The sequence below is a fragment of the Poecilia mexicana genome, unplaced genomic scaffold, assembly GCF_051168715.1.
Source record: "Poecilia mexicana isolate PSO_F unplaced genomic scaffold, ASM5116871v1 scaffold_5, whole genome shotgun sequence".
Taxonomy (NCBI): domain Eukaryota; kingdom Metazoa; phylum Chordata; class Actinopteri; order Cyprinodontiformes; family Poeciliidae; genus Poecilia; species Poecilia mexicana.
Genome location: NW_028263374.1, coordinates 17,692,185 through 17,718,366, shown reverse-complemented (window position 1 = coordinate 17,718,366; position 26,182 = coordinate 17,692,185). Strand labels below are relative to the sequence as shown.

Here is a 26,182-nt window from a genome sequence, read left to right as displayed (position 1 = left end):
GTAATTTGCTGTACTAAATAAGAAAAACCTGTTTTTGTCATGAAATTGAGGTGAGGTGGTGAGAGAGAAATGCTGGCAGGACCCAGGTTGTACAGAAGATGATGAATTTAAAGATGAACTCAGCTGAACAGGCCAAACAAGTAGGCAGCACAGTGAAAGGTAACAGAGCTAAAACTGGTAGCAAACGACTGAAGCCGACACAGGACTTAAGCCAGTTCTACTGTGACGACTAAACAGACACTGAGGACTACACAGGTTTTTTTTTTTTTTTTTTAAGGTTTTATTGGCTCTAGTGGCCTTTATTTGATAGTTAATTGACAGCAAGGTGGCTAAGGAGAGAAGGGGAAGACATGTGGCAAAGGTCGCCAGGCCGGGAATCAAACCTGTGACACCCGTGTTGAGGACTGAGGCCTCCCTATGTGGGTTGTGCTTAACCCCTGCACCACCGCCGCCACCACAGCACACCAGGACTACACAGTTCTACTGAATGACTGGAATCTGACTTGCGACAAACGACAAGGACAAAGACAACAGGTGGACTTAAATACACAGAGGGTAATCAGGGAACTATATACAGCTGGGAACAATCAACAGGGAAGAGGACAGAGACTCACGGGAAACGGGACTAAACACAGAAAATCTCAAAATAACTACACAGAATAACACGGATCACAACAGTTTTAAATTGAGTTTTAATATTGTCTATTTTTTACTTTGTCTAGCGACTGTATTTGTCTACTAAACTTAGTAAATAAAGGTTTAAGGAATGATACATGAATATTCATATTACATAGAAGCACTTGCAAGCACTTGCAACATAGATGCATTTGCAAGATAAAAACTAGGCCTACCAGAAAAAGGATCCTTGAGATACAGTTACTTGACAAACTATTTATATTGCCTGTCTTGTAAATTGCACAGTGAGTCTCAAAAGATTTTTCCTCTATAAAGGATTATATAATAAATGTTTTTAAAAGTTGCAAAGAAAGCCATAAAAAAATTCTGTTCCACTTTTTCAGGTGGCCAACCTCCTACGCCTGTTCCAAATTCCTCAAATCAGCTACGCCTCCACCAGTGCGAAGCTCAGTGACAAGTCTCGCTATGACTACTTCGCCCGCACTGTGCCCCCAGACTTCTACCAGGCCAAGGCCATGGCTGACATCCTGCAGTACTTCAACTGGTCCTATGTGTCGACAGTTGCATCAGAGGGTGACTATGGCGAGACTGGCATCGATGCCTTCCAACAGGAGGCCCGCGAGCACCAAATCTGCATCGCCACGTCAGCCAAAGTGAGCCGCTCCATGAACCGGCAGGGCTACGAGAACGTGATCCGCTCTCTGAAGCAGAAGTCCAGTGCTAAGGTAGTGATCCTGTTCACCCGCAGCGAGGACGCCCGCGAACTGCTGTCAGCTGCTGCTCGAATGAACACCTCATTTATCTGGGTGGCCAGTGATGGATGGGGAGCGCAAGAGAGTGTCGTGAGGGGCAGTGAGACTGCAGCAGATGGGGCTTTCACCATTGAACTGGCCTCCTACCCAATCAGAGAGTTTCAAGACTATTTCACAAAGCTGAACCCATACACCAACACGAGGAACCCATGGTTTAAGGAGTTCTGGGAGCACCACTTCGCCTGCAGCCTTCAGGAGGCCAGCTGCAGTGAACGCAGCTTACGAGACAGAACCTTTGAGCACGAGTCCAAGATCATGTTTGTGGTGAACGCTGTGTATGCCATGGCCTACGCTCTGCATAACATGAGGCAAGCAGTATGCTCCAACACATCTAAGGGCTGTGAGGCCTTGAAACCAGGTAATGGAAAAAGGCTCTACAAAGAGTTCATCCTGAAGACCAAGTTTGAAGGTGAGCAAACTCCCGACAGCAAACACAGGTACAAAATATCTTAGTCTAGCGTGGTAACATGCAAGAGTTGAACTGTAAGTATTAAAATATTATTTAGGTGAAAAGTGTACCGTCACTTGTTATGGGCATGAATATTTTTAGAAGTTTAATTCAGAAAAAAAAAAAAAAAATTGTGTTATTGCATGCTTAAAAGTTGGCTCAGTGCCAGCATAGCAACCAATTGAAATGGGTTCTGTCAGTTCTGATAGTATCCAGACAGAATTATGGCAGAAGCTTGCCGATTGCCACAAAAAGTCCCTTTCATACAAGCTGCTCGGTCCCTGTATAACCGATGTCAGAGTCCGGTCCGTATTGCCAGCAGTAAGTTGGACTTGTTTCCAGTGAGAGTCAGACTCCGATAAGGCTGCCCTTTGTCACCAATTCTGTTCATTACCACATCATCTGCAAAAAGCAGCCTGTTGGCTTCATCAGGTCATGAGCTGCAACTTTCACTGGAGCGGTTCGCAGCCAAGTGCGAACCGGCCAGAATGAGGATCAGTGTCTCCACATCTGAGGCCATGGTCTTGAGCTGGAAAAGGGTAGAGTGCCTTCTCTGGGTCAGGGAGGATGTCCTACCCCAAGTGTAGGAGTTTATCTTGGGATCTTGTTCACGAATGAGGAAAAAATGGAGCGGTCCAGTCAATCTATGTTCCTACCCTCATCTATGGTCATGACCGAAAGAATGAGGTCATGGATACAATCGGGCAAAATTAGTTTTCTCTGTAGGGTGTCTGGGCTCTCCCTTAGAGATAGGGTGAGAAGCTCGGTCATCCCAGAGGAACTCAGAGTAGAGCCGCTGTTCCTTCACATCGAGAGGAGCTAGTTGAGGTGGCTCTGGCATCTGGTTATAATGCCTCCTGGACGCCTCAATCGTGAGGTCTTTCAGGCACGTCCCACAGGGAGGAGACCCCGGGGAAGACCCAGGACACGTTGGAGGGACTATGTTTCTCGGCTGACCTGGGAACACCTTGGGATTTCTCTGGAGTAGCTAACCCAAGTGGCTGGGGAGAGGGAAGTTTGGGCGTCCCTACTTAGGCTTCTAACCCCACAACCTGACTCCAGATAAGCGGAAGAAGATGGATGGATGGATGAATGAATACCTGCTCGGAAGTCTTCAACAAAATTCTGAAATTCAAAGCAAAATATGATTGAGAAATAAGGTGGATAAGTTATATCCTACTGAGTAGGAAACTCTTAATGCTAAAGCCTGATGAGAAAACTTTCCATTTTGTGTTTACTGTCACGGCAAAAGCAATGAGACATGCAGCCTCTGCTGGATTACTTTGTTTTTACGAATGAGCTTTCCCAATGAGTGTGACATTCTATGTGACCAGAGTTCGAAAGTAAAAAGACTTTAAAGAAAGAAGAGAGAGGAGATGTCAGGATTGGAGTCATAACAAATGGTCAAGTCATATTCAGAGGGAAGAAAGTAATCTAGACTAGATCTGCATGAATAATTGTTATTATTTAAACAGATTAATTTCCCAAAACAGCTGTAGTATTTATTTTTTGAAAAAGAATAATATCTAGTTGCAAAGTCAGCTGTACACGGAAATGTTATATTTAGCATTACTGTAAATAACTTTATGCACTGCTGTCTTTCTGCCTTCCACCAGCTCCTTTCAGACCCGCGGACACATACAGCATGGTGCGCTTTGATACTATGGGCGACAGCATCAGTCGCTACAACATCTTTAACTACCACAAAGAAAAGGGCAAGTTTTTATATAGGAAAGTTGGCTACTGGGACAACATATTGATCCTGAACACCAGCTCGATACCTTGGTTTGGCGTAGCTACTCCCACTTCCCAGTGCAGTGACCCATGCAAAAGGAATGAGGTGAAGAGCATGCAGCCTGGAGACATGTGCTGCTGGATATGCATTCCATGCCAGTCCTACCAGTACCTGCATGATGAGCACACCTGTGCTGACTGCGGTCTTGGTCAGTGGCCGTTGGCTAATTTGACCGGGTGTTATGATCTGCCTGAAGAGTACATCCACTGGGAGGATGCTTGGGCTATCGGGCCTGTTACAATCTCCTGTCTTGGCATAATGTGTACTCTGGCAGTTGTGGGCATTTTTGTTAAGAACAATGAAACCCCTATAGTCAAAGCAAGTGGACGTGAGCTGTCCTACATCCTCTTAATGGGAGTTCTCATGTGCTACAGCATGACCTTCATCTACATTGCAAAACCTTCTACTGCTGTCTGCACATTGCGAAGACTTGGCTTGGGGACCTCATTTGCTGTATGCTACTCTGCCTTGCTAACAAAGACCAACCGCATTGCTAGGATCTTCAGCAGTGTGAGAGATGGAGCCCAGCGGCTGCGCTTCATCAGCCCGGCTTCCCAAGTGGCGATATGCTGTGGTCTCATCTCCTGCCAGCTGCTTGTGGCCCTTATCTGGCTCCTGGCTGAATTTCCCGGAATCCAGAAGGAAATTAACCCGGACAGACGAGACGTGGTCACCCTCAAGTGTGTCAGCAAGGACAGCAGCATGCTCGCGTCACTCTCCTACAACTGCATCCTCATCATCCTCTGCACCGTCTACGCCTTCAAGACGAGGAAGTGTCCAGAAAACTTCAACGAGGCCAAGTTCATCGGGTTTACAATGTACACCACCTGCATCATCTGGCTGGCTTTCCAACCCATATTCTTTGTCACTGCCAGTGACTACAGGGTAATTATGCCTGCATTTTTTTTTGTATGATGAATAAAGTATTTAAAATCTTTGTTTCACTGCAGTAAGCTACGGTGAAAGGAACCCCCCTCCCAAAAAAAAACTTTAGTGCCTGATCTTTATGTGTTAATCTTTGAATCGGTAGAAGATTCATGTGCAGACTGCATTTGATCTCCAGCACACAGACTCTTGAGAGGTTTTCTTTTCATGTCTACTTAATGATCCTTCAAGAGAAGAACAAAGAGTTTGTAGACAGATGCTCCATAAATATATCAGCAAGTCAATAAAACAATGATTTCTAACCTGATTAACTTTACTTCAGCCTTCTTTAATTGTAAGCATAAACTTATCGTAACTGTTAGTTTATGCAAAGATGACATTCGAGGCTCTGTACAATTTTTGGCACCAAAGATATAGAAAATGAGCTTTTGATGTTGATTTTGGGTTTTATTTTAGGTCATCCCTGCTGATTATATTCATCCTTTCATTGTTGCAAGGAGCTGGTATTGGTCTCCATTGGTCACTGAAGGATTCTGGCTATGAGTCTGGAAAGACGACTAAATGACCAAAAGTGCAGCGTCGATTGATCAAGGTTTTAAATATTTAAATGTGTCTAGGATGTACAAAATCATCATTATTGTATTGATGAGGACAAACACAGTGGTTGTTTGTTTATTACATTATCATAAGTATTACGATGTTATTACTGCTCCAAATGCAGTGGTGGATTAACTTTTGACTACGTCATGCAAAACGGCAATACACAAATTAATTGAATATTCATTCTGAATCCACATGATATTTTGCAGCAGCACACAAACCAGGCACCTTAAAGCAAGACATAATAAAAACAGCGCACATTAGGGTGTAAGAATGACAGAGCATATGAGCAGAGTGCTGGAGCCTTATTGGCTGCCTCTGCAGTGTTTTGGTCAAGGTGAGTATCCAGGCTTTTGTCGTGCAAACAGGATGGGAGGGAACGTTGGGGGTGGCTTTGAGATCACACAAGCCGTCTGTCGTGATGGGGAGCCTCAGCCTTTTCATGTCAGTCATAATAAAATCATCAACCAAGATGAAAACCAACAGGCACCTGTGCTGATGCTGTCTGAACATTTTCCAAGATACAGCTTCAGCAAAATATTAATGAACTAAAGGAGACGTATGAAACTGCAGCAGAGAACCGAAGAGTGTTTTATAACAGCAATAATGGTCCTAATTAACTAGTCTCAGTTTGGAGGTAGGTAGCTTGGAAAAGTTTAGGCCTTGTTGTTCCCTGAATGACAATGAACTTAAATTTACCAGACAAGATTCACATGACGATAACAATTCACAACCTGGAGGTGTGAATTATTCAAATCGTTTTTTTTTTCCTGTGCATTTTTTTTTATGAGTCACAATAATCGCTGCAGACGTGATAAGCTCATGCAGTGTGTGAACTAAGTAATTAAATATTCACATATTGTTTTGTTGAATTGTCTCGGGGATTTATTTTTGCAAATAAGAAAACATTATTTTCAAAAATTAAACAACACGTAAAGCTGTAAACAAGCTGCTTTCAAAATCAAATGCGTATACCTCACAGAAATGATCTACTGCTTGAATTTTTACATATCTTGTCTCCATCTCCATAAACTTCAATGTATTTAATGTAGATTTCTTTGTGATGAAACCAAAACAAAGCAATATGTAATAGTGAAGTAGAATTACAAGGAAACTTTAAGAGTTTCTTACAAATATAAGTTCTCCAGTATGCACTAGAACTTTTAAACCAGTATACCCATTGCATTCAGAATGAACCTGATTACTAAATGGAGTCCTACCTGTGTAATTTGACCTCTGTATAAATTTGGCTGTTCTGTGAAGGACTTGAAGATTTGCTAGAGAATACTAGTGAACAAACAGAATAACAAAGACAAAGGAACCCAGCAGACAAGCCAGGGATAAAGCTGTGGAGAGGTCAAATGGAGGAGTGGTGCGCAGATTTCCACTGTTAAAGAAAGCCATCAGAAATCTATTGGAATGGGAATTACAAAGCAGGATTCACACATTCAGCTGTCCATAATATGAGTTAACTTTTAAAAACAAAACTTTCACAGCACAAAGAGATTAGGAGCAGCAGACAAAGTGGTTTGTTTGACTGACCATCCCAGTGGCACTCCTGCTAATTGACTTTGGAAGTAAAAAAAAAATCTGTGATTTTTTTTTTTTCAAACTTCAGCAGTGCCTTTGTTGTGTCTGTGTGTTTGGGGAGGATTTTCACTTCACGCTGCGGGTCTGCAAATAGAAGTTCCTGGACTGCAGGGGTAACCAGTGGGGTGGGAAGAGATGGAGCTCAGGAAGATGACCCCAGCAGTCAGCTCACATTAGCAACTGAAATATGACTAACAAAGCAACAGACTGTCTGGGAAAGCCAGCTGTGCTTAGCTCGTATTCTTCTTCTTCCCCTCATATTGATGTGCATACAAATCCACGATTAGAATTGCTAACATGCATTGCTGAAGACCTCATACTCATTCACAATTGGAAATGGAAATGTAATGCATAATTGAGGAACATTAACTAGTTGACATATAGGGCACGGTGGATTTTCATTTGACTGGTAAAATAAGTCAAGTTTTTGTAGAATTGTTTGAGTTTTTAACTGGCATCCAGACGTTGTTTTCTAAACAATCATCCCAAATGGTTGCTGCAGAGGCATCTTAACCTAATTGACTTATCCATATGTTCTCAATGAATATCCTTTCAACACTCAAGTCATGTTTGGTTTTACAGATGATTCTTGGAAGTGAACAGATTGCTTGAATTCCTTTTGGGGAAGGTATGAAAGGGGAGAAAAGCAGATCTAGGGATTTGTGAGCAACCGGAACAGGAAATAAAAGTTACAAGTGAACAGATTTGATCAAAGGCCTGTGTGTGTGTGTGTGTGTGTGTGTGCGTGTGTGTGTGTGTGTGTGTGCGTGTGCGTGTGTGTGTGTGTGTGTGTGTGTGAGGAGCGCTGCCTTTGAACAAACTTTACCAGCGCTTTTGAAGACAGATTGCAGGTTGATGTTTCTCACACAGCCTCCCCTTTCTGTGTAGGTGCAGACCACCACCATGTGCGTCTCCGTCAGCCTGAGCGGCTCAGTGGTTCTTGGCTGCATGTTTTTCCCTAAAATCCACATCATCCTGTTCCATCCCCATAAAAACGTGGCCACACTCAGACTCGCGGGCCAACGCCGCAGCACCTGCGTATCTGCAACGACCACCGCCAACTTCCCAAGAGGTACAAACACAAAGCACACCGAATAAGATAACGCACGAAAGCTGTTGAAAACAGAACCGGTTCAAATAAACAGAGAAAAAAAGGTGTCAACAATTCAATGACGCTTTTTCACAATCCTGTTCAATTGAGGAAAAAATGGATTTCAGTTCAATGGCAAAGTAACTTCTGATTTGTGGGGATTTCCTGCATGCTGATTTGTACAATAAAACAAAAATAACAGCGTGCGGAGTCTTTTTGAAGAATGCATTCAAATTCTGAATTTAGAGGATCCAGATGTATTCATTGTTAATTGTTTGGAGGCTTTAATTTGGAACACGTATGCAATAGAAAAGGTATGATATCTGAAAGGAAGTCGCATCCGGTGTTGAGATAAGAAGAGCTTATCTCAGCACAACAAAAACATTCAGAGTGGAAAAGCTTCACCAATATCAGCATTTAAAACTCATTATGTGGCATCTCATTTGTGAAATGTGCGGACAAACAACAATGGCTTTCCAGGCAACAAGCAGAGATTTAAAAAGAAAAAAAAAAAAGAGGCAGCGATCCCAGCCAGTCAGCGAGCCGAGAAATTACCCAGCAGATTACAAAAGAGAGATATAGTGTTTTAATTAGTCAGCTTTACGGGTTCCTGGGTGGCATGTGTGCTCTGTTCATCCAGCTCAGGCCAGCTTTCTGTGTTTACGGTCTGTTACGTTAAAAACAACTTTATGGTCATTAAAGTTACTTTTACAACCAGAATAATCAGAATAGATTATGGTGCAGGACAGTACAAGTTATTTGAGGTGATAAAAAACAAACAAACAAACAAACAAACGTGATTGTAATTCAAGAAAATGAAATTTCTTACTATAAGTTTGTACTGGCGGTGCTGTTTAGGTTGGGAAGGAAACATAGTAAATACTTGCCAAAGTATTTACACGACACATTTTGTCGTGTTGTAACAACACATTTCAGTGTGTTTTTTTTATTAGTGAAGTGGAAAGAAAATGAGTTTTCCATTATTTTACAAAAAAAAACCCAAAAAACTTCTTAAAGGTGCTGTGTGCATTTCTATTCAGCCCATTTTAAACCAACATGCCTAAATTGAATCCAGTGTTACCAACTGTTTACAGAAGTAGCATGGTGTGTAGTTTGTAAACTAATCTCACTATAAATACAACTTTTTCGTGAGTAAACTAAACTGACAGGCTAAGTAAGGATAGTATTAAACAGAGAATCAGTGGAAATGCCCATGGTGACTCTGGAGGAGCTGCAAAGATCCACACAAGATTGGGAAGAAGAAAGCAATTGAACAAATGCTAACTGAAGTCCTTTTTGCAGTTTGCCAGTTTGTAAGTGAAACTATCGGAACTGAAAATATTAATTTGTCTTTAGTAAAATAGCTTCATGTATACCAAACCTTGTCAAATCCAAGGGGTCACATTAGAAAGTGTTTGTTAACAGAGCAGCTTTGCTTTTCATTTTCACGTGGATCTATTGTTTTACAGGTTTACCTGGCCAAGTTGGATTTTAGCTGCATTAAATGAAGGTGGATATATAAACCAGTTATCAGTGCTTTACAATTTATACTTTGGCCATAATATTCTCTCTATTAAATAAAAAAAAAAATCATCCTAAAGCCTAACATCTTTCGAATAATACCTCATGCCCATTTCCATCCTGTTGCTCACAGCTTTTGTCTCTGGTTCTCGCTTCTCATCAGTTAAATAGAGAGGAAAACCAAACATGCAGCCTGGCTAACGTCACTCCTTCTGCTCTCTCAGAATCAGTTTCCAACTACGTGCCAGCAGTCTGCAACGGCCGCGAGGTGGTGGACTCCACAACGTCCTCTTTGTGAAAAGGTTCCTCTGAAAGCACAAGAAACCAACCATCCCCAGCATCAGCCGTCCTTCCATCAAAACGTGGCCCCTAACTACGACGGGAGCCCTCTCCCTTCCCTTGACACCTCGCGTGTTGCAGAGAGATAACGGTCAGGGTAGAACGACTGGCAGCGACGAGAGCAACTCTAACTGTGAACGCTAAAAGATGTTCAAGCTTCCGAGCCGTATGTAACGAAGCCTTTTTTTTTGTATAGATTTTAAACGCTGTGATCGCCTTTGGTTTACAGATAGATGTGATTACCTGCACCGTGCCTTGTCTTTAAAGAGTCTTATTGTGACATGGGTGGTTGTGAAGCAATAGTGTAATACAAAATGCTGTTCTTATCTAGTCCTAACAGTGTTGTGAATATATCCAAATGTTTTAGACATTGTTAAAAAAAAGAGATGCTTTGAAGTGATTTTAGCCCTTCTGTTGAAAAAAAAAATGTAACTAACCATAGTGAATGATGAAAAGTAGACACTATAAAGGACATGTGTTACTGTAGACTAGATTAAAAGTGTGTGTTTTCTTGTAATTAATGTAAATAAGATGTTTTTTAAATTAAAAACTCAGTTTTACTCGAAGCCAGCTTTGACACGTAGTTTTTTTTTTTCCTCATTTTGTTGGGATGTTTTTCTTACCTTTTTTCATAAGAACAAATAAATGGGTGTAATAAATGCTGCAATATTGTTAATAAAAAAGATGTATTTTTGTGTATTTAGCTAAAACTTTAATATATAATTACATTTAATAGTGCTTCAAACTAGTTGGAACTATTTATATTCAACAGGCAGCAGTAGCACAGCTACAATAAATTTACCCTAAATAAATTTAATTTTAACTGCTTATTCATGAGTTGTAATGTGTTTCCAGCTTAATTAGTAACTTAATTAGTAACTAGTAATTAACAATCTTTCAGGTGTATCTACAGTGTTTATACAAGTCAGTTAAATTTAAGACTTTTTGGATAGAATTTAAATTAAGACAAACATAAATTATAAATTACAGTAGAATATAATTACTCAGTGATCTTATATACTTAAGCTAAATGTAGCTTTGCATACATGTGATTTTCATCTCTTGCATATAAGGTAGCCTAGGTACTTATATTGCAAAGTACAAAGCCTTATTGTATTTACTGATGCCAGGTTTCAAAATTAAAGTACAATGAGTCATTTTTGCCAGTCTTTTACGAGGTCACACGGAGGGCTGAATGATGATATTCCGCAGCCCTTAGGCCTTATAGTTACTGCTGTTCAAAAATAATTACAGAAAAGCTAAAACGTTTCATAACAGCCTTTATTTCAATGAACACAAATGCATTGGGATAATTTTACATTATGTTCCAAATGAAAACATAAACCAAATGTGTCATCACTCTGAAAGAGACAAAAAAAAAAAAAAAAAAAAAAAAATATATATATATATATATATATAAATATATATATAAATATATATATATATATATATATATAAATATATATATATATATATATATATATATATATATACACAAGATTGAAATGTCAGGTTCTGGATTTTTCCTCATCTTCAAAACGTTATTAAAGATGGGTTGAGGATATAGTTTCTGTGAATTTGCAAAATTAATAACTCTTAAACCACTTCTTTTTTTAAACTTCTCTGCATGTTGTTATAGAGTTAACTTGTTTCTGGCACATAAAGAGATACTCCAGTCCTTCCTCTGCATTTCTTTGTCTCAGAAATTACTTGGCTGAAGGTCTGGTGAAGAGGCTGGCCACTCCATAAGGATAAACTTGGTGTGTTTTAGGATTGTTTCAATGCCATTTTTTTTCCCCAGCATGAAACAATATTTCTTCAAGTTTGTGTGGGTCTTCAAACTGGCTCTTCATTCCTGGTATAAAATCAAATAATATGAGAAACACTCCCATTCCATGATGCCAAAGCCACCATGCTTCACAGTGGGGGATGTATTCTGATTCAGAAGAATCTCACCTTCATATACCCTTCAATATCGTGAATATTTTTTTCTTTAGCAAATTCTAACCTCATGTTTTTCTAACACTATGACTTCGCGGGCACTCTTGGCCAATATTTTGGTTTCAGATAAGCATCTTCCCATTGTTACATTACCCAAAACTTACTTCCTACAGTTGCCTTGGGGTCAAAGGTAACTGTAGATTTTCTTTGATGACCCTGGAGTTGACCATAGACTGGTATTTTGGATATTCTTTGATCTTTTTAAAATGCAGTTTTCTTCCAGGTCCTCCTAGTTATGACATCTCACAAATTGTCTACCAATTTGAAGCCTTTGAGATGAACTTTTGCTTTAACAGATTTTTGATGAGGAATTTATTATAACCTGCATGTACAACCAGCTGACTTCCTCCTTCATTTAAAAACGATGATTAATCAAGTCAGGGATGCTTTGCTAATATTTTGAACACACCCAGTAGTTCAGCTAAAGACTTTTTGAAACCCTTAACTTTAAACGTATGAAGAGGAAACAGCACTTGTCAGACTTCCTGCTTGTTCATCACCACAACTTTGAGATACTCTTTATTGTCATTAAGTGGAGAAATTCAGGGATTTTTAAATACAAGAATCAAAAGGCTGCTCATCTTTAGGGGGCTTATCTGGCACAAACAGCACCATCAGCATCATGTCTAAGAGCAGAAACTCTTCTGCACAACGGAGATCGACATTTACATAAACGCCACCTACAACGCCAGCTCCAAGTCTGCAGTAAATACTCGCCAGGTAACAAATCTGCAAGAACCTGAAAACATTTTTACTAAACACAAATTAAGGAATGTGTGACTTTCAATGTCAGATGTTTAACTTCTTTGTCCATCAGTGTGAAGTTGATAGAATTGCAATAAGAACTTAAAATGCTCCCCATCAACAAATAATCTGGGAAGTTGAGACCGCGTTAATGTTTAGTTCTCCGAATAACCTGTACAGAGGCAGCTACCATGGAAGGAAATGCAAAGACTCCTACAACGCAGCCTCTTCACACCTTTCATCCATCCCGCCGCAGTTGAACTCACCCACAAGGCTGCGATTCTTTCACAGAAGATGAGCTGCACTTCCGTAAAACAGCAAATGCTGAAAAACGTAGTTAGTGGCTAAATAAATACCCTTCAGGTTTTTCAAGCTGCTTAAAAGTAAAGAAAACAAAGGGGTTTACTGTAGGTTTTAAACATTTAATTTACAATACAAAGGTCTTTATTCTGTCTGTTTCGCTTCTTCTGGATTTGATGGTTTTCTCTTTAGAGGAATTATATAAATCCCATTTTTGGCTTCTTTCAATCTCCACCATCGTCCCAATCTGTGCACAAAACAAAAGTCCACATACAAGTTATAAGATATTATTTTTCACAAAACTGTTGAGCTGAAACATTCAGTGTTTCAGAGTCAGACTAATCAGGTTTAAAATGCTTCTCCTCTTATTTTCTACTATAAAATCTTTATTTGTTGTCGTTTAAAGACGTTTGGTGCATTTCTGTTACAGGAGTGGTTCAACACTGCCATCTAGAGAATATGCACAAACCAAGTAGGCTTTCTGAGTTGTAGTCATAGATTTTTTCCATGGCAACATGAACATTAGTTTGGTACCTGTGCTCCTGTCCGACTCCGGCCACCAAGAACTGCCCAGAGCTCGAAAACTTCAGACTGTTGATGAAACCAGACTAAAAAGGAGGACAGAAAACACATTCAGCAAGACTAATTGAACCCAAAAGTGAGTTATAATTCACACTGAAAAATATTTCATTGATCCCAGAGGGAATTTAAACATATGTTAGTTTGAATCTGTATGCATAGTCATGGAAAAGATAATCTAAGCATCTGTGTTTATACAACTACAGAAGTTCATACTTTGTAGTAACAGTGTGCTGGACTGTTAATGTGCAGCCGTCAACTGTTCAGTCAAATTGAAGCAAAGGGTAAAAAAAAATAAAAAATGATGAACTTAAAAGTTGGGGAAAAAAAGTTGGTGGTTCACAGTTGCAGCCGAGCTTAGCATACCATGTTTACATTTATGATAAAACTATTTTTAAAATAATAACTTCAAAATAGGAGCAAGTTAACCGATCTTACCACTGGCACGCTAAACAGAAGCTCCAGTCCACGGTAGTTCTGGCCACATTTCCACACATTCACCTGGGAGTTGTGAGAACCTGCAGAGGAAACGATGGTTAGCGTATAAAGCACACACACCCAGTTTTAATCTAGGAAACCACAGCAGAACCAAACGCATTACTTAATTTGAACACCCTAATATAATCAGTTCCTTCAGAAATGTATGTGGTCACATACATCCATATGTGACCCAGACATCACATATGGATGTCTGGGTTTTATTTATCCCAGTAGAAGAAAGTGATTTAACTTCAGGTAAATACAACAAAAATCTCTGCGTGCTCTCTGGAAAACTTGAATCAGCTTTTCGTGTTTTTCTCTGAGGGCAAAAGTTTCCTCGTCGCACGCCTCCCATTAAAGTCAAACATCTCGTTGTACAGACATGCCCTTCTGTGGATAACAGCAGTGAGAAGCTGCCTTAGGTATTTGATAAAATGTTGGGTTTTTGAAGACTTCTAACATTTTGTAGTCTGCTTCTGCTATTGAGGTGAATTTGCTCCAACCTGGGCATGTTGACAGTTTTTTTTGAATGTCTTTCATTTGCAGACAGCTTTCTGTACAGCTCAAGACTTCTTTAAAAGTCTATAGCTGTCTTCTTTTTGAAGGACTCGAGAGACGTTTTAGTTTGGTCTCACCCTCCTTTCAACACTTTGAAGCACACAAGTTAAATGTTTGAGGTCTGGATGGGTAAGTCTCCTTGATGCTTATTAATGATGCTCTTCTTGTGCGCAACACCCTTTACCTAAATTTGGGGTATTAGTAAAATTACTATTAAATTTCCACGTGTACGTGGTCTAATGCCTGGAGGGCAGCAAATTGTTGAGTTATTAAAAAGCTCGTGAAGAGGACTCTCACAGCCAGAGGCACCTGAGGCTACAGTATCCGAATTGTGAAGCGCTGCCACCGAGGACACCCAATGAGGCTGCTCCAGCCCCGCATCGCCATGGCAGCCGTGAGCCTGCTTCACCGTGCCGAGAGGCTTCTTCTTGTTGACGCCCCAAAGAGACACTGAGCTGAGGTTGTTGAGAAAATGAAAAGAGGGCACAAACGAGACATAAATGATCCTGGTAAACCACTAACATAAAGGGTGGGTGGACAAATGAGTGACCATGAATGTGAAAATAAAATCTCTTACCCGTCATCTGCTCCTGTTATCATGTGCTCCTCATTTATGAGCTGGACACAATCGATCGAACCTCTAAAGGACAAACAGAGGAAGACAATAACACCACTACAGTGTGTCCCTTTATAGAAACAAACAAATAAAATCAGCATTATGTACATGGGTATAAAATATTTTTTTTTGTATTGCTGTATTGCATTATTCAGTAAAAAAAAGTCACACCTTAGTGAGCACCTGTTACCCAACAGTAAAAATCATTTAATTATTTTCTCATCTTATGTTTCAATCTATTTTGAATCGTTTTGTCAGCGTCTTTTATTTGATGTAATTTTTGCTTAAAGCAACAGATGCATTTTGTTTTTGCCGTGTTGGCAGCTCCTTCATCCAGGCCGCAGTTGAAATGATGTTAGCACATTTCTAAATTGCTGCTGATGTGTGTTCTGGTCAAACAGTAATGAAATGTTTATCGCTTGTTTCATAATTGATGACTGTATGAAGTTTTTATGGTGCAAGGCATTTTGAATTTCCTTGTTGCTGAAATGTGGTATACAAATAAACCTGACTTGACAAACAGAAGGCACAAGCTTATTTAAAATATATACTTGTATATTAATGAATGAGATACAGCTGTGCCTTTTCTGTCTGATTTTTATTGCCACAAATGTTCAAATACATTTTTGCGAAGGAAGAGATTTTTTTTTAGCGCTTTACAAAATTATATTTACCTCAGTTTATGGTAAAATATGACAACTGGATTTGTCAAATCTTACTCACATTACACACTTTACTTACCAGCATGCGGTAAATACATATTTAAGATATGATTCAGGTAATTTTAGCTCTGAAGCGGTTTTTTCCAGTTGCAGCTGTTTTGACAGTAACTAAATGTTACTGTTTCAAATTGAAAAACATTTCACTTTCTCCTTCTGTTGTGGGCTATTTCTGCTATCAGGCTGAGAACAGGATGTCACACTCTGCTGAGTTTTTGCACAACAATAAATTCACAAAGATGGTTTATCTGTCTCGCTTTTCCTGTCACAACACAACTAGCCGCACACATCTGTATGCAGTAGCATAGGAAAACTGAAAAGAGTGGAGCTGTGTTTTAGCCTGTCTGTTACTGAACATGTTGGATTTTAAAAACTCAGGAGCTATTTCAAAGTCTAAGACTGAAGCTAAAGATCTACGTTCTCTAGAGAATTCACCAGGCTTCTGCTCCAGCAATGCAAACCTAATTTATATAAGATGCTTAAATGTAGAAAATTAAATGTGAACTCCAGAATTATGTTAAGTTTGTTTGCTCTCACAGATGCGTTGTGATGTCGCCTCGGCTCCTAATTTCATTAAATATTTAAAAAATATATTTAATATTGGTCTTAACACCTATAGGACAAATCACAATCGTCTTAAAAAAACATTTATAATACCTCGGCCACAAACTTCTGATCGATGTGTCTCTAATTGTTACTTTTGGTGTGACTGCCACCTACTGGTTCACAATAGTTATTTCAACACTTGATGGGATTTTTTCATGTTTCTCTATGTGGAGAATTCAAGAGGAAACCGATATGTAAAGCAGTGCAGCCAAGGCCACAGTCTGTACTTCTCCAGCTTTACAAATAAAAACTATGCTATATTTGAAGCATAGGAGAGGTGAGACAGGAAAGGTTTCCTATTATTTGCACTGTCAAAAAAAAAAAGAAAACTATAGTTTTAAGCTCACGCAATATATCTGAAACTTACACTGCACTAGGGTAAGCAATGAATTTCAACCAGTTAGCTCATTACAGATTGACAAAAAACAAGTTGAGGTCAGAGATCTACAGAAACCCACTCATGTCCGTGGAACACCAGCTGCGACTCCTCTGCTATCTTCCACACTCTGACGGTGCCGTCTCGCCCACCTGCAGTGACGCAGCGCTCACGGCTCAGACTGTCCAGTCCGGTGATCAAATCCTGATGGCCGAACCTGCAAACGCAACGGCATTAGACTCAAACATAAGACACACACACACAGACAAAGAAAAGCGCTGTAAAGGATTACTTTTCTGCAGAGCGACTTACAAAGTTTCCACGTATGCGTTCTCGTCTACGTTCCACACTTTGACTGAGCGGTCGTGAGAGGCGCTGTACAGATCATGAGTTCCCTTCCTGAATGAAAGACCCTGAGAACCAAACAGAAAGATATTCATCTCTGCAACACCAAATTAAACCTGCAACACATTTTATAAGGGGAAAAGCTTTATAGCGCTTTGGGTAAAAGGAGGAGAACGTACCGACACCGGGCCTTTGTGTCCTGTAAATTTATACAGATGTTTACACGTTTCTCCCTCCCAAATCATTATCAGATTGTTCATGTCTCCTGTGGCCTGAAGAGGTGTGAAGATGTCACTGTTACATTTGATGTGGCAGTTTTACAACAGAGGTGTGATACAGACGTTTCCATAACAAAATCAGGAATCAACAGAAAACAAACACTTTTTCTCACCAGGTATTTTCCATCTGACGATATGGCCATACACAGGATGTGGGCCGTGTGTCCAACATGGCGGTCTTCTGTACCTTTTCTTCCACCATGTATTGTATGGAGCTTCTTCCCATTTTCAACATCCCCTGAAAATATCATTGAGCAAGATTTATTAACAGATTTACAGCCCAGTTTTTCCTCACTGCAGTTAAAATATATAGCCAAATGCTAACATTTAATTATGGAGCAGTCTTTGGCAGCTGAGAAGATACATCTGTCATCAGGAGTTATAACCAGACACGTAATCGGTAATTTGTGACCTCTTAGCACCCTGATCTCTGAAGCATCTGGTGGCAACAGCTAAAAAAAAAAAAGAAAAAAGAAAAAAAATTAATATATTATTTAAGGACCTTAGATATGTAGAGGTATTGAATGGAAAAACATTTCCACACTTACGTCTTTGGCTATAAGACGCTGTAGCTTCCCTTTCTGCTCAAGCTGAAATAAAATGAGAAACGGTAAGTAGAACTGAGAGAAGTTCAGCAAGAACATATATACTACTCAGATGTTATGAGACTTTACAGAGTTTGTACATGTTTTCATGTCAAAAGTCCATATTTTTGGCCTGTACAATTACTCTACTAAACAATGGGTTAAATGTACTTGTTAGAATAGTGCAAAGCACTTCTAGTGACTGTATCTACTGTATGTATGTTCACCTGACCGCCAAATGGCACAACAGATAGAAAATAAAACATTATAACAATAAACCAGGTGTACAAACTAGAAGTCTCATCAGACCAGACGTGTATTTTTGGTAAAAATGTGTTTGTTAGTCTCTCTGTGGGTCTTCAGAAATGCCTAATCAACCAGAAGACACTTCTTACCACTTCTTCTTGAAGCCGTCCAGCTATCAGATCTGTCTCAAATGACTCATCTTCAGCTTTCTTTTCCTCTATGAAGAACAATTAATTTGTTAAAATCTTATCTTAAACATTGCAAAGCTACAGTTTACTAATATACAATAATGTACACAAGCCTACCTTCTTCTTTTAGTTGTTCAAGGTAAAGTTTAGCTAATCTGAGCTTCTTCTCCTGTGGAGTTTCCTCAAACTCAATCTCCTCTTTGGCCTGCCTTTTCTTCGACACGGTGGGACTACAGAGAAAAAACAAGATAAACACACATACTGAATCACAGGGAATCGCTTGTTCTTAGGCATTAATTTACCCTTGTTAGAAGAGCAGAATTTGATTATTTTTATCTTGCATTTTTTTTAAGTTGCAACCACAAAAATCAGTGTAGTTTTAGAAATGTTGTGTATTAGATCGATACAAATTAGAGCGCAACGGTGAAGTGGAAAGAGAACAAACTTTCACTGTAATTTCAGTCTTCTGTGGAATATTTTTATGAGTTTTTCACATCTGGAGACAAACTTTGTTCCGATTTGTCTTCCTGTTGATTAGATGGAGATTTTCATGCCACTGATTCATTTAGGTCTGGACTTTGACTAGGGCATCCTAACACAGGAATGTTGTGGTGGTTTATGCCGTGTCACTGTAGCTCTGGCTGTGTTTTTCGAATGGTTCTCCTGCTGGAAGGTGAACTTTTGCTCCAGACTTCAGTCTTTTACAGGCTCTAATATTTTTTTTTCCCCAGACTTGTTCTGTGTTCAGCTCCATCCATTCTCTCCATCAACTCTGATCGGCTCACCTGTTGTTCCTCAAGAACTGAAATTTCACCAGCAGAATCAAGAGTTCAACTTAAAAAGTAACATCCTCTCTCCTACCTCTCCACCTCAGAGTCACTGGAAATCTCTTCATTGTATTTGCTGCTGGATTTCTTTGCTCGTATTTTGCTCTGTCCTCCTGAATCTCCATCAGCCTGCAGCAAAAGATACAATCAACACATTTATTGAGCGCATAAACACGAACAGTTGCTAACATGACTTAGCTTGATTGCTAACAGTTTACTCAACTTACCTTCCGCTTTACCGCTGCTGTTTCTTTGCCTTTTTTGGTCGTTTTAGGTTTCCCTTTTGTCTTAATGAAAAAAGACGACGACATTGTGATATGTGACAAAATACGTTCTAGAAAAAACTTTAGCTCTATCGCTGCTCAAGTTTCTCTTAGCAGGAACATTGAAGCCACATGTGTAGATCGCAACCAATGTGGTAGTCCATGCCCGGCCAGAAGAACAAATGCTGATTGGCTCGGAACCTTGCCAGTTTTAAAATGCCCCGCCTTTTCTCGGAAGAGTGATTTTTCATTGGTTGAATCCTTGAAAGAGGGTGGAACAGGAAGTTGTACAGATTAAAAATGCTTCCCTCGGGAACTACCTCTCCTCAGCAATGTTCCACAGGTATTTCTAAAAAAATACGGATTTTAAAACATATCAGTTCAAAGCACATAATTTCCACGTAGTTTGAAATATAAACATACACTTAATATTTCATGCATATGCGAGTGAAAATCTTTTACGCGAGTGTTAAAAAAATTAAGCAACTACATCAGGACCTTTATACTGTAATACTGGAGTAGTACTACTACTTCCTCTACTACGCAGTATTTCCATGTATTCCGCTGCCTTTGTCTTCAGTGACTGTGTTTTTTAGGCTCTCTCCCTGAAGGCTATCTAATCGGTCAGGTGAGACTCTTATGCACTAACATTAAAGCTTAGTTTAACAACAGCTGATGGATAGTTTGTGCGTCCAGCTGCTTTAGTGGGAGGGGCTGAGAAGGAGGCAAGGGGCAGTGGGAGCGATCTTAACAAAAAAACCTCTCCATCTTGTCTGGCATTAAATAATTTAATATGAAAACAAGGAATGGTCGCTAAATTAATGTGAAAAGTTTGTCTGACCCCCTGTTTGCGGAGAAAATCAAAACTTGGAATGTGTTTCTATATGTCCAGATTTACTTCCTCTCAAATGCCTCCAAAGAGAAGCTCTGGATCAAGTCCAGGGCAGCCGCAAGTGAAGATGATAAAGATCGGCAGCCCTTTGGATGTCCAGGAGTTCACTGGGTCTGTGGAGGACAGATATAGGATGGCAGAAGAGTCCAGCCACTCCCCTCTTCCCACCAACGAAGTGATCACAATGAACTCAGTTTAACCTTTCCATTCACCGAAAAGCAACAGTTGCTATTTTAAGACATTGTTGTGTCAAAGACATTGTTTCGATCTGAAGCACGACTAAAATCTTGACCGGGTTGCTATCGTTTTCGTAGCTTGAAGTTTTAAAGAAATCTGGTTCAAAACAGATTTGCCACAGGGCGTTTCGTATCTCTTTGGAAATCGATGAATTAAAGTAATTTGTCATAAACTATTCATAGTCTATTGTAAGAAAACATGATTATGTGTCACCAGGAAATAATATTCAACTACAGAAGGTTTCTAAGATATTTAGGGTTCATTTGGGATAATAATAATAATCAAAGTAGTAAAAATAGATATGCTATATAGCGTTTATAGTTGCATTGATAGAAAATGGCTTCTTTACCGATGAGAGAAATGGAAGGAGCAGTATGGGTGCCAAATCAGGGTTGAAATCGACAAAATATCGGTTTAATCGCAAACCACATGTCACTAGTAGCTTCTAGGTTTTAAACAGAATTATTTTAATGAGAGTGATGGATGGCATTCCTTTAATTGTCATGCCAAGACGTCGCTTTCCAGAGCTGGAAATATTCTCAAACAGACACATTTTTATGTCTCAGAAACTAGCCCATGCTTACTCCGAAGCAGAGCTGGTTTTGCACGTTCTTTGGAAACTATTTACCGTCTCTTTTCTTCTCCTTTGGCAGCCTGAAACTTTTGACTTTGATGAAGAACATTTTGCAAGCCAAGGCATCAGGACGGACACCGTCAGCCTCCTCATGAAAATAGAGCAGCTGCAGGCGCAGCTCAAATACGAGCGCAGATGCAGGATCTTGGCTGAGAGAGAGCTGAGGGAACTCAAAGGTTGGTGGAAAGATACACCAAGTAATCAATCATTAATCTAGTAGCACTTCCTGCCATGAGCACATCATGGATGTGACATCAAGCAGATGTGTGGTTATTGTTGATGTCATGTCCATGTCATATTTTTGCAGATTTGTTTGGTCAAATGATTAAAAAAAAATCCATCTGTGACTAAAAATAAATCAATTTTAAATCTGACAAGTATAACAATATCAAGAAATAATACTCAAAATGTTTTCCAAAAAGTTAAATGGCAGCAAAAATGTAAATACATGTTATGTCTTTAATTACACAAAGTTCTGGTGTCCAGACTGTTCAGATCTTAAATGGATTCCATGCGGCTTTACAGAAGCTGATGTAGTCTTATTCTAGATTGAACTACGGGTTATTACCAATTATGAAAAAAAACTAGAGGTAGTGTATAATATTAGTCTAATTACATTGCATTTTGTAATGACGATCATGTCATATTTTATATATGAGTGAAGGCATCATGGTTATTCCTAGAAGCTTTCTTAAATGTTGACTTCATGAAGACTTCAGTAATTGTAAAGAAGCTGGTTTGAGTAATGTGCATGCAGGAAACAATAATCCCACAGCCTCACTGCATCATCTAGTTCTGCGTGAGAATGTCAGGACGACTCCAGCCGATTTGCTGGAACTTGTATTGCAGCTTATTTTTTGTGTGTGCAGCGAATACTTATCTTGTGTTGGGTCTTGCTTTTCAACCACTACTCTGTGGCAAAGTTATCAAGTTATATAAAATGTGTCTTACAGGTGTATTTATGTTGATTTAACATAATTTGCAGAGATGAACACGCTCATGATACAGATGAGGCACACAGCAAATGAACTTCGAGCAACTCTGGATCACGTTCTTCACGGAAGCGAGGGCGGGGTTGAACCACAAAACACTGATGAAGGCGTGACCTTCCTGAGCGATTCTGGAGTTCACGTGGGAGGAGTTCATAATATCCCAGAGGTCAGTGCAAGAATGATCTGTAAGTCTTTTGCCAACACATCTGTTAAAGGTATTTGGCTCAGTTTTTGTTTGGATATCACACTGGACAAACCTGATTGTGCTTGTATTGGGATATTTATATCCTTCACCATACTAATGAAGACTGTGATTTTTATGTGATCATTTTATTTTATTTTTTTCAGGATGACCTTAACTTTGTGTATCTTGCTGAGAACATACGAGTGCCAAAAGATCTTTATGAGCGTGTTGCAGACATTTCTGACTTTAAGAAGTATGTCGGCGCTCTGCTGATGATCATTTTCGACCGAGACACTTTGGCCACTCACTGTCTGCAGGGCCGGAAGAATAACTTCACAGGAGAAGATAGCCACAAGCCTCCTCTCCCACCTGAGATCTTAAAAAGCTTAATGGGTGAGATAAAGAGCACCAGCCAAAACTCAAACATCACTCTTTGTAACGTAACAATATCTACTTTAATATCGTTAGTATTTTGCAATGTTTCTTTTTTTTTTTCTTTTTTTTTTACCTTTTCAGATCATGTCGCAGAAAAGTTTGGCGTCGACACTACCCAGATTAAATATGCCATCCGCACAAAGCTGAACAACGAGGACAAGCTGCTGAAGAAGAGGTTGGGCTTGGTTAAAACTGAAAACAGAGCGTCTGTTGATCAAACTTTCTGCCAAGATGCTTCGATTCTGTCTAGAAATGATGCAATGGCAAATGACTCTGTGTTCTAGTGGTGCTGATCTGCCACTGTATTACTGGCTAATCTCATCGTTGCCTTTTTTTTTTAACCAAGTTAAATTTTCTCCCACATTAAGCTGCTTATTTTTTCAAAACTTTATAGAACATTTTTTATTTTGACAACTCTTAGTTGATTATTTAGTGTCTGAAAAGCTGGTAACACTATGAAATGTCACACACACACACACACACACACACACACACACACACACACACACACACACACACACACACACACACACACACACACACACACACACACACACACACATATATATACATACATACATATATATGCCCAGGTTCCTAAACACAAGTGTGTCTGTTGCGGTGATTGGTTTTGTAAGTTGTGGTAGCGTAGAAACAGAATAACATTTAACCTCTCAGTCGGCTGTACGTCATATGTGTACACCAGGTACATTTCAAACTGTTGCTATTTGTGATGATCTGTGCAAAAAGTGATGTTGTGTTTTTGAGTTTTGTGTTCACAGTTTCAGATGATAATTTAAGTGAAAGGCTCTCCTTCCTCTGAACAGTGTGTTTTTTCAGGTACTGTATTTTTTTAAATATAATTATGTGAGTAGAATAAAATCCAGTATATTCTCTATTGTTTTTTTTTTCTTCTGTCAGTCAACAGATGTCAGTGGTGAGTCTTGTTTGCCCACTGTGTTAAAGGTCACATGACCTTTTGCCTCTCACTGACTGATACTAAATAAACGTTTTCTGCTTTAGATTAGTTGGGCTTCATAAATTATATATATTTGCTACATGTCAGTTGCACCAGTCTCTTGTGTTTTTGTGCAGCAACATACATAGAAAACAAAACAACCTCTGCCCAGTTTAGTTAGTATTCACCAACTTGGAAGCTTGAACTGTTTAAATTAAAGGGTAGGACTGGTTGTTATGGCCAAACATTTCCTCTTTAGTTTCATCAGACCATAGTATATGCCACTAGAAATTAAGATTTTTGTCTTTGAATTTATTTGCAAACTAACCTCCGTTTTTATTGCCACATAGGGAATGATAACTTTCCCCCAACTGAGTGGCCTTTTTGCCCATGTTGATGCATGGCTTGTTCTTCTGGACAACGACGCTCACTTATTAACTTCAGCCAGCTTCCTCGCTTCTTTTTTTTTTTTTTTTTTTGCTTTTGCTCCAGGGTATTACACACATTTCACACTAAAACACATTCATCTCTGTGACATAGAAACAATCTCCATCTGGAAAGATATGATGAACATTTCCATGCTGTTTATACTTAGATATCATGGTTTCAACAGATAAATGTGGCACATTCAGGCATTTGGATTTCACTCCCAGTATCTTGTCCATAATTATCTTTCTGACAACTTGACTGATTTCTTCAGATTTTTCCATTGTGTCACCCAAAGAAACACTATGCTCAAGGCATTGCCTTTAAATAAGCACACAGGTGTGTCTCCGGCTAATTGAAATGTTGAGAATGAACCTTTCAGAATCTGGTGGTAACGCTGAGAAGCTAACCAATCCTCCAGTGCCCTCACTCACTCTGGAGCTCTGGAGAGAATAAAGGATTATGTGTAACAGCGATCCCAGTATACAGTGTGTAACAGTCGCCGCCACATGCAGATGGATGAAAGAGTGAGTGTCATTGGAGAGAGGAGGTTTGGTGTGCTCATCTCCTCTTGAAAGAAGGGATTTGAGGTGATCACCAGCTGATGGCTCCTCCCTCGTCCGTCCCTGCAGCTGTCTGTGTCTCCTGAGTCAGTTCTCACAGTTCATTTCCTCTCACGCTGGTGGCATCAGTGCTCCCTCAGGTCATATGTTCCTTTTTAAGGAATCCTTTGTTTTTAATCAAAGATTTTAACACCTCTGAAGACTTTTGGGCAGCAGAAGGACTCATGGAAGGGTTCAGCTATACAAGAACATCTCACAGGACCAAGGCTCAGTTATAAAATGTAAGATTTGTAACTTTTTTTTGTGTAAATGAGCAGTCAATTTTTTATGGACACATTATTTTTATTTTTTTATTTATTTTTTTAATGAAAGTTGTAATTAATGAGATTTTTAGAGAAAATTTGGACAGTGAAAAGTGATTTCAATTTATACTTGCCTGGTGTTGATGTTAACATTATCAAGACACCTTAAAACTTATAAACTAATGGTTGTACCAATAAGAGAGACAATAAAATACAATCAATAAATGCATTTAACAATGAATCAGAGAACCCCCCAGTGGCTCCCCTGAAATATTTAAATTTGAAACAAAATAGTTTACATCAAATTTCACCATGTCCTTGTGAAAGACTTTGTAGGAAAAGTGGTGAGATCTGAAATATCATTTAAAAATTAAGTGTCCAAAAGTCTTTATATCTTCTAAAACCAGAAAATTAATAAATACCTAAATGAAACTGCAATATGCATTTAAATTATGTTTATATTTCTTTTTTTATAATTTGCATCTAAGATTAACCTTTGGAATCAATTGTGTGTACTGTGATGATGTGTTCTTTTTAATACACTTTTTTTTTAAAAAACAACTATGTTTTACATTGCAAATTATTTTACTTCAGTATTGTCCTGTTACTGCTTTTAATATTAATTTCAACTTAAATAAGAAAACAGTTTCCATTTTTCTCTGAAGATTTATATGAGCTATTTTCTACCTATTAACTTACTTGTGGGTTATTTTTGTTACTATAACATTTCTCAACCAATTGTAATTAAATTTTACATTTAGAAATGAATACTTTTTTTTCTTATTTCATTAAAATTTGTGTCCATTCTCAGGTTTCAATATATACCAAAGATACAGTGCCGTTGTAATCCTACACATTCAACCAAAACTGTTTATTTTGGGCATAATTCAAGCATCTTGGGGAGCATTAAGTCCAATTAGATCCTGCATGGATTTAAAGAATTGCATAATTCTTTGAAGCCAGTAAAAATATGTGAATTTTATTTCTATAGAACAATTTCTGCCCATTTAGAAACAAACAAACAAAAAAATCAAATAGACTCGACGCCTTCAGTGTATGTTGGTCTGCAACAAGAACATGTCTGTTATGAGAACAACCTTACATAATGTGAGGATGTACGTTTTTAAGTCTCC

At 39.0% G+C, this 26,182-nt stretch overlaps 3 protein-coding genes across 4 annotated transcripts; 2 read left to right on the top strand and 1 right to left on the bottom strand.

Annotated features, from left to right (window-relative positions):
- The first annotated feature begins 1,020 nt into the window (after positions 1-1,020).
- Positions 1,021-10,282, top strand: LOC106923742 (metabotropic glutamate receptor 2-like). Its single transcript, XM_088005672.1, has 4 exons — positions 1,021-1,857; positions 3,513-4,576; positions 7,655-7,838; positions 9,602-10,282. Exons 1-4 carry the CDS (start codon positions 1,152-1,154, stop codon positions 9,673-9,675), a joined length of 2,028 nt encoding a protein of 675 aa, XP_087861798.1. The 5' UTR covers positions 1,021-1,151; the 3' UTR covers positions 9,676-10,282.
- Positions 10,283-12,862: 2,580 nt separating this feature from the next.
- Positions 12,863-19,615, bottom strand: rrp9 (ribosomal RNA processing 9, U3 small nucleolar RNA binding protein). Of its 2 annotated transcripts, none has more exons than XM_014996985.2 (15): positions 19,391-19,615; positions 19,198-19,292; positions 18,454-18,566; positions 18,298-18,365; positions 17,867-17,908; positions 17,644-17,770; positions 17,432-17,556; positions 17,220-17,312; positions 17,008-17,108; positions 16,778-16,912; positions 14,956-15,018; positions 14,676-14,833; positions 13,779-13,858; positions 13,296-13,369; positions 12,863-13,008 (listed from the first exon to the last, which is right to left on the bottom strand). In XM_014996985.2, exons 1-15 carry the CDS (start codon positions 19,472-19,474, stop codon positions 12,906-12,908), a joined length of 1,461 nt encoding a protein of 486 aa, XP_014852471.2. In that variant the 5' UTR covers positions 19,475-19,615; the 3' UTR covers positions 12,863-12,905. The 2 variants fall into 2 exon arrangements, with proteins under 2 accessions (XP_014852471.2, XP_014852472.2); XM_014996986.2 differs by having other exon boundaries at positions 14,688-14,833; positions 19,391-19,614.
- A 331-nt stretch (positions 19,616-19,946) lies between these two features.
- Positions 19,947-23,865, top strand: LOC106923746 (uncharacterized). Its single transcript, XM_014996991.2, has 6 exons — positions 19,947-20,054; positions 20,319-20,493; positions 21,209-21,365; positions 22,175-22,347; positions 22,530-22,758; positions 22,882-23,865. Exons 2-6 carry the CDS (start codon positions 20,335-20,337, stop codon positions 23,082-23,084), a joined length of 921 nt encoding a protein of 306 aa, XP_014852477.1. The 5' UTR covers positions 19,947-20,054; positions 20,319-20,334; the 3' UTR covers positions 23,085-23,865.
- Positions 23,866-26,182: the final 2,317 nt, after the last annotated feature.

Coding starts and splice junctions, on each gene's coding strand:
- rrp9 (XM_014996985.2), bottom strand. CDS start 19,474: ATGTCGTCGTCTTTTTTCATTAAGACAAAAGGGAAACCTAAAACGACC. Junction 17,313..17,431: donor CGTCAGATGGAAAATACCTG/GTGAGAAAAAGT, acceptor ACACCTCTTCAG/GCCACAGGAGACATGAACAA. Junction 13,859..14,675: donor AGCCTCAGGTGCCTCTGGCT/GTGAGAGTCCTC, acceptor TTTCCTCTGCAG/GTTCTCACAACTCCCAGGTG.
- LOC106923742 (XM_088005672.1), top strand. CDS start 1,152: ATGGCTGACATCCTGCAGTACTTCAACTGGTCCTATGTGTCGACAGTT. Junction 1,858..3,512: donor CCTGAAGACCAAGTTTGAAG/GTGAGCAAACTC, acceptor GCCTTCCACCAG/CTCCTTTCAGACCCGCGGAC. Junction 4,577..7,654: donor TCACTGCCAGTGACTACAGG/GTAATTATGCCT, acceptor CTTTCTGTGTAG/GTGCAGACCACCACCATGTG.
- LOC106923746 (XM_014996991.2), top strand. CDS start 20,335: ATGCCTCCAAAGAGAAGCTCTGGATCAAGTCCAGGGCAGCCGCAAGTG. Junction 20,494..21,208: donor CCCCTCTTCCCACCAACGAA/GTGATCACAATG, acceptor CTCCTTTGGCAG/CCTGAAACTTTTGACTTTGA. Junction 22,348..22,529: donor GAGTTCATAATATCCCAGAG/GTCAGTGCAAGA, acceptor TATTTTTTTCAG/GATGACCTTAACTTTGTGTA.